The sequence below is a fragment of the Musa acuminata genome, chromosome BXJ3-2 (genome assembly GCF_036884655.1).
Source record: "Musa acuminata AAA Group cultivar baxijiao chromosome BXJ3-2, Cavendish_Baxijiao_AAA, whole genome shotgun sequence".
NCBI lineage: Eukaryota > Viridiplantae > Streptophyta > Magnoliopsida > Zingiberales > Musaceae > Musa > Musa acuminata.
Window position 1 is genome coordinate 20,455,736 of NC_088350.1, and position 8,457 is coordinate 20,464,192.

Consider the following 8,457-nt stretch of genomic DNA (forward strand, 5'->3'; position numbering starts at 1 on the left):
GTGACATAAAGAAAGGTAGTCTTGTCCATACAGTTCCCTTAGTTTTATAACTCCATATCTCTTGATCCCTTCAAATTTTAATATCAAAGCCACTATGGCCTTCTTGAGATCAAGTGCTTACACCAATGAAAGAGAACTAAGATATATGTAATGTGTTCAAATGAAAGTTTGAGAGATTTTGAAGATGATCCATTGAACCAACACATAGAGAAGTAAGAAACAACTCAAAATATCAAAGGAAAAAAAATTGAAAACAAATGATTTATTCAAAATTTATCAAGGGTCTGATGATAAAATGTTGGAGATTATTATTCAAGCAAAGTCATCAAAAGAAGTTTGAGAAATGGTCCTCATCATGAACACACACACAGCTTCAAATAAGACTCCGACCAATCAATTCAAGAACTGTATGCAAGTGTAGTAGGCTCAGCTACTTGGATTTATGGATCATTTGCACATCATCAAATGACAAGCATCTCTCAACTATACTTAGGTCCTCTTGCTTAATTCAATATCATAGTGTTAATAGCACCTAACTCAATCTATATGGCCTTCTTCATGAAATATACATTTTGTAATCCTTTATAGAATGATCAGTAGACTCTTTTCATCTCCACAAATCATGTCATGTTCATTTCATGTGCAACAAGTCAAAGAAGAGTAATCTAAATTTACTAGTCCAAGAAGCTCTTGACTCCATCCTTAGTCTTGTTGTTCTTGTACCTTTATCTAAAAGTTATATTTCATAGACTGGAGGATACATATCAGAAGAAACAAGAGTCAATCATAAAACAATAAGCAAGTCGATACTTTAACGTACACACTCAAATCTACAGCCAGTTTTCACCCATACCATGCATAGTGTTCCTACAATTTTACGTACACACACACACACACATATATATATATATATATACCTGCAAGCAATCACTTAAAGCCAGAATAATCCTTACCAATCTCGGGAAGAGGATTCCACCATTCCCACAGCTTATCCGAGATCATGGACAAAGACATGGTGTGCTGGTTGAGGGGAGCCAACTGGGGCTGTGGAGGCACCGTGACTGATAGAGTATTTGGCGGGCTCATGAAGCTGTGGTCGTAACTCACAAACCTGTTGAGCTCCTCGATCTCAGGAGTGGTCATGGAGTAGTTTGTGGAGGAAAGGAGGGAGTTCTTGGAATGGTGAAGTGGAGCACTGTCTTCTTCCATGGATGCAGTGGATACGGTAGATAGTATGGGAGAGGACAAGTTGGTTGGAGTTGCACCCTGCAGCATCGGCACCTTCTCCATGACCAGCGTCAGTGAAGGATCAACCCCCGGGAGTTGCCGGCGAGGGCAGGAGAGCTTCGCCGTTCCTCGAGAGGATGACGGCCGAGATGCCAGTGGTCCGGGGAGCTGGAGGTGATCTACTACACCAGTTCTCTTGTAGACGCGGCACAGCGAAATCTCAGTCTGCACAAGAAAATTGAGCTTGGCATGTTTGACATCAAGAAGAGAAGAATTTGATACAAGAAGCGATATGGTTAGAAAATATTCGTGTGTCACGAGAGATTTAAACGAAGATATTGAGTTTGGCTCACAATATAAGAACTTGAGTTTTTGGATTGGATCGGTGTCTGATCTGATATATGTTAATTCTGACTAGTTTGACTCATACACATCGTAAATACATTTCTAACAGAATCTAAAGAAGGTCTATTTGTTCCTCTTCATCCCACTGCTTCCATGGCCGACAAAGCCTAGGTTTTGGTTGATAGCGTTACAAGGGTTAGAAAGTGAGATAGACTTTCTAGTTTTGAATTACTGTTCCTCAAATAGAAGAACTTGATTCAGAGGACAATCTGTTGTTGAGAAAAAAGGAAGGCCACATGGCAGAGAAATAGGTGTTAGATGAATCATTTCATAGAAGGATTAATTCAAGATAAACAGGAAAAAAAAGAAATTATATTGTATATATCATTTCAAGAGAGTTAAGATCTTGTTACACTTGGAATACGAGAGAATTAAATAGGAGATGGAGTAGGCGGGGGGGGGGGGGGCAAGAAATAGGCCTGAACAGATAAAGAAGGAAGACAGAAACAAAAGAAGAATTGAGCTCGAGGATTATTTTCTTTCAAAGGAAAATACGAGTTTTAGGAAGCAGATAGAAAACTAAGTAAAGAGAAGAGAGGAGAAGCAAATGAGGCAGTTTGTCCTTCCAAAATCATAATCATTAAATCATTTTTAGTAGCTATATTTGATAAATATAGCTGTGCTTTACTGACGAATGTCAAAAAGGAAATCCATATTCCTGCATGGTTTGAGTCGACAGTACGGGGAAATATAGATCTTGTTTTGAAGACACACAACAGACAACGACAAAGGCGAGAGCTTCTCAGACTTACTCTCAGGCACTGCACTGTCTCGCCATGCGGCAGCCGGTACTCGTTCATGATCCAGCTTGTTCTGATGCCCTTGGGAGCCTTCCCGGAGTAGAACACAAGCGTCTTCTTCAATCCGATGGAGCCACGGTGGTTCTCGCCTCGGATTATCCGATCCGCACCGGTTGCCTTCCAGTATCCTGATCTGGTCACCCGGTTCGGCCGATCTCCGTTTCGGTACTTGCGATCTCGTGGAACGTAGAAGAACCATTCCTTCTCGCCGATTGCAGCTAACGCTGTGTCATTTCATCAGATCAAATGGAGAACACAGAGATCGAATGCCATAGCGAGGTAGAAGACGAACCAGGAAGCTCCCATGGGTCGTAGCGGTACAGATCGAGGAATGGTATGAGCTCCACGTTGAACCGCTTCCCCTCGACCTTACGCCGGAGGTAGAACTCGAACAGCTCCTCCTCGGTGGGATGGAAGCGGAATCCGGGCATGACGAGATCATGCTCGTGCCCATCCTTACCATCGTCATCTCCACTCATGGCCGGCTTCAATCTGGAACCACCAAACCCCTTCACCGCTCAGCTCAACCCCTTAAATGAGTGCAAGTTGCAGGAAGAGGAGGGAAGCTGATGGTTGCTACTATACACTACCACTAGAATCTGCCAAACCAATCACCGTCTCTTTCTGTAGACGTCTCAAGGGGTAGGAAAAGAAAGGAGGGAGCATTTAGGAGTGAAAGATCAGAAGGAGACATGTCAAGAAGATGACAGCTTGCAGGTAGCTACATTGAGGTAGGTGATTGGCTTCCTCGTCTTCTCCAGGTCTCTCAAACCTTCTACTGTCTTCTCACCCTCAAGTTTTGCTGCTGGCTTGAGCTCTGAAGGATTTCAACTCCATGTATACATGCATGCGTGAGACTGTACAAGATCTCAAAGAATCACTTTCAAGATCTCATCCGATAGCAAGTGGATTAAGTTGTTGTTGTCGGGAGAATATGTATGAGATCAAGTGAAGACCGTGACTAGTTTTCACTTATCTCCGGACAGTGTTGCCTGTAGTCCTTCTGACTTTATTGTTCTTCTCACATCCTTTAGTCTTTGTTTTGGTTTTTTGACCTCTGGTGGTAAATCACAGGTTCATCACACCAAAATAATCTAAGAAAAGATAAACGTTTGGAGTACAGAAAACATTTGACAGATCTGGCAAAAGTTTGGGAAAAAGATTGGATGTCATTTTTCAAGAAAGATGCAGTCATAGTGAAACATTCAATGTGTTAGTATAATTTGTACATTCTATATGGAAAATTGGATTAAGGGAGCAGCAGAAGTAGCACTATTGCATCATAATTGATGACTATTATCGATCATTTTTATCACAAATATCATTTGGAAAACAAGCTAAAAATCACAAGTGTTACAACGATTCATAATCTTATTACTGATGCATTCAGTATGTTTCTTGAAACAACATTTTCTGGAGTAAATGGACCTAAAAACAAGTTGCGCACAAGAGGTGCCAGAGAGAGATTTCTTCACCATTTTATCTTTTCATTGCTCATAAGACTTTTAGAATCCAAACTTGACTAGGTTAGGAATGCTATAAGAAATTTTGATATATACTGTATTCAATGAATTAGGATTGCCAATAGTAATCTCCTTTTTCTTGGATTAAGAGGAAACAGAAAGAAGAACTTTGCAAGTTTCTCCATGACATAATCACTTGATGGATGTCATGTATACATATATTGCAGGAAAAGATGATGCTGGAATCAGATATCTGGTTGAGGGTTTCAATGGAAATGTACTTTTACTTTTACTAGACTGCAGCAAGCTAAATTAACATGTGATCATTGATGAATCAAGGTAGGAGTCATTTCTTTCTGGTCTATGAATGTTTGAAACACATGAGACTTTTGATCATCAGTATGCAGAGTAAACCGAGAGCTAAGAAGCACAAACCAATGTTTTGGAAGTCAACATTTGAAATGATGCTACTAAAAGAAGATATGAAAAAATGATTGTTGGATTAGTGGAAAAAAAATATGAATATTTTCTCTCAAGCAAAGATGAAGGAAGATAGACAAGAAAAGGTAAAAGACTTGGTTCCATTTTCACCATTATCAAGACCAAATGCCTAGTTATATTGGACATTTCTAGGGTTCCAGAGCACTTCAAGTAGAAACATAGTTCATAAAATAGAGGGCATGAACTATGTAAGATGTTTCTTCTATGAACATGAGTGAATCATATTATCTATGAAGAAGCTAAAAGTTTGTTGAAGAATTAATGGAAGGTAAATTCCATAGCACAGTGGCATGTCAATTTCTACTTGAACCTTCCATAACTCATGGTATGGAAGACTTGCGGCATGTCGGCCGACATTAAAGATGTGATCCTAAAATCTTCAAGCAAGGTTGGCAAAGCATCAACCACGATCTTGATGCTTCAGTTCTTAAGCATATGACAATCTTGATGGGTTAAATTGTTTGAAGAGATGTACATGTGTGATGTTGTACTAAGGATTAGTCCTACATTGCCAAGACCTAAAGATTGGATAGCAGTTTAAGCTTTGAGATAGGATTGGTTTATCTAGTAGTTCTCAAGAAGAGAGAGAGAGAGAGAGAGAGATAGAGAGAGAGAGAGAGAAGAAGCGTGCATTTCTTGTATGTGGTGACTGGCAAAACGAAATTTAGTGACTTCGGTGACTAGGGTGACCTCTACGCGTGCATGATATCGGTATCGGAATGACGAGGATACATGCAGGATGGTAATGAGATGAGGGGTTTAGTAGCTCACCGCTGTGGAATGTTTCAAAGATAGATTGGTCCCCTCGAGTTGATGGCTTTCACTCTACTTGTTTAGGAGGTGACCACTGCAGGAAAATTGTTGCTATAAGCTTCTGTCACAAAGTCGTCTTAGATTTTGCTTAGCATGATTCCAAGTGATCTTACAATGTATCAGCATGCACTGTTGGCAGCATTCATTTCGACTGTCTGTGTACAGAAGCATAAAGAAGAAGACGGCATATACCGAAACACTAGCATATCAACAATACTTGTATATGTAAGGGTCTATGCTTTGCGTCAAATGTTGGGTATAAGTGTATAGATAATAGTGTTGTCATTTGATTTGTTGGATGAGATGTAGCATCAGTATTGATCTAGACAATTTAGGAGGGTAATCGATCTCTCTCCCTCTCTCTCTCTCTCTCTCTGGAAACACACTATTTCATCTGTCTGCATTGATCTTTGATGGATGTTGGCCTTCTTTTCTGTATGGTGAACAGATTAAGGACACTTATTTTAATCCTTTACTATTGATAGTGGATAACAAGATTACACACAAAAGAGAAAGAAACATCTTGTTTGATCATTGATGATTAATTCTACAAGAACTAAGATACCAAACCTAGCATTGTTTTTGTTAGTATTTAGGAAATCTTTTTTATGATTGTAATGTTCTTCATGCTTTGTGGATAGCGTTAAAGTTAACTTCATGTTATCACAAGTCAACCAACAGCAAAGTGATGGAAACATCTTTTTTGTCATCACCATGCATGCATGCATGGTTCTCATCTCATCTCTCCTCCCACTTGCTGTTAGTCCTCAGTTTCCCCTCTTCAACACGTTCAATTCAGACAACAATCAATTGCCAAATCTTCTGATCTCCACCAAAATCCTATGGTTAGTAAACAAAAGAAACATCGACACAACATACATCCTCGCCTATCATCATTAAATTCAACCCCATCTCCCCACCAGTAGCTTCTTTATTTTATATACTAAACTATGCATCAAACATCCATGACACACACGGTATTACGACCGGCATCCACGCGGATGTCAATGATGAATTGATTGCTAAAAGATCCGGAATTAATCGAAGAACACCTTCACCTAAACACTGTCAGCTCTGATGAGTTCACCATGAAATGAATCAGATAAGAATATGCAAATTTTGCAACTACTGCAAGCTATCATCGGTACACTCACCAAGCAAATTCTCAACTCAGCATGGCCACAGAAGAACTCAGAGTGCTTGCATGCACATGCCTTACGTGCGTACCTTTTCATGCATTTATTGGTCCTCCACTGTAACTTGTGGAGAATGTGTGACCGAAGCAAACGCCACCGGACGTGTGCAGTAATGGCGACCTCGCATTCACGTAGAAGATGAAATCAAGTAGGGCTCGGTGAGGCATTCAATCAGCGCGGTGGAGATGAGGAGCTCCGCCGCTGACAGCTCGGTGGAGGGAAGTAAGAAGGGTTGGCGGGGGTGGAGTCGGTGAAGCCGCCGAAGGGATCATTAATGGCGGTGGGAGAGGGGTCGCGTGGGCCCCAGGAGTTGGTTTCAGTGTTTGACGGTTGACTGCTTGCTGACCAAGTTTTGTTTCTGTGTTGGACCCACTATCTAAACCCGTATCCAATAAGGACTTGTAGGATCTAAACCCAAATAGGCTCCATATTTATTTATGGGAATAGGATCAGAAAAATTTTGGATCATTAATTGAATCGATGGATCGTTGGACTTTTGTAAAATTGAATATGGATCAGCAAAGACCACACACTATTCCTTTGATATATATTTTATATATATATATATATATATATATATATATATATATATATATATATATATATATATATATCTTCATGCCATATATTTGTTTTTTGGAAAAATGAAAGATAAATTGCCCATTGAATTTTTGAAGTAAATCTTGGGATCGAAGAAAAAGATATTAAGCAAAAAATATAATTATTTATGGAAGTGGAACTCCTACAAGTTCAATAATTTCTTTTTAGTTATTTCTTTTTTTACAACAGTAAAATATAATTCAACAATAAGGCGATTTTTCACAAAAATAAAATTCTCGCCTTCCATTTGCCTCTTTTGTAGAACTTCGTTTCCTGTTTATGTACCCAATTTTATATAAAAAAAATATCTGTAATGCCAAATGAAATCTTAGTCGACTTTATACCTACAACATCATATGAATCATTAATGGCTTCATTATATCCGAATAACTTGTATAATCATCTCAAATCTCTAATCTTGATTCTTAGTGATGTGTTTTTTATTATCACTATCATCCGTCATACTATCTATCATACTATAAAGCCTCCAGGTACATCGTTAGCATCTAATCAGACTCTCCTAAGGTTTACACAGTAAACTAAATAATCTGAGCCTATTTGCTAAGTTATTATAGGAATTTTGTTGGACATGCTATGATGTAATCTTCTCATTTCCACATCCGAGTAAGCTTAGGATTGCTTAAGATGTGAGGTACTCAAGCAATATTCATCCGCACGGGGTTGACATACAATTCAAAGAAAATGCTTGAAATCAAAATGTTCAGTAATATGTTGTCTTTATGCACAAAAATGGTAAGGATTCTGAAGATAGATGAAGATGCAATGTTCATCTAGTATTTTTGTCGAATAGAAAATAAGAATACTAAAGACGTTGTATCACCACTTAGACATAAATCTAGGGCCTAATTTACTCCAAGAGATTTTAATGTATTAAGATAACTAATGTTTCACTGCTATCAACTAGAACTATTTTAACTATTTTTTCTTTTATGCATGGATAATCAATAATATTTTCAAGTTTTACGTGATAGAAGCATAAAATAAAAACATTTATAATAAATCAAAATAGGGTTGACGAGAGTACTTTCTATCTCATATATGCTATATGCTGTCTACGAGAAAACACTTGAAAACATCAAAAAAGGATAGAAAATAAGAACTAAAAAGCATTAAAGACATGCATAAAACATCTTGATTGTATTGGTCCATAACATCATGATCATCTTGTAGGGTCTAGATATATAAATTCGAAATTCTCACTTCTTGTCAACCTATAGCATATTTAGGAAAAGGTCTAGATTTGAATAATCTTCTATTCAAACGATCATAATATAGCATAATAATAAGTTTTCAAAATTTATGTTTAAGGATATATGGTGAAGATAAAAGGAATTAATATTAAAATCATATAAAAGGTTTGAGGTATATATATATATATATATATATATATATATATATATATATATATATATATATATATATATATATATA

General features: G+C 37.9%; 1 protein-coding gene across 1 annotated transcript; it reads right to left on the reverse strand.

Moving 5' to 3' along the window:
* Nucleotides 1–787: 787 nt before the first annotated feature.
* LOC135630653 (NAC domain-containing protein 35-like) lies at nt 788–3,010 on the reverse strand. The gene is made up of 3 exons (XM_065137749.1): nt 2,725–3,010; nt 2,385–2,656; nt 788–1,452 (listed from the first exon to the last, which is right to left on the reverse strand). Exons 1-3 carry the CDS (start codon nt 2,909–2,911, stop codon nt 928–930), a joined length of 984 nt encoding a protein of 327 aa, XP_064993821.1. The 5' UTR covers nt 2,912–3,010; the 3' UTR covers nt 788–927.
* Between the last annotated feature and the right edge of the window lie 5,447 nt (nt 3,011–8,457).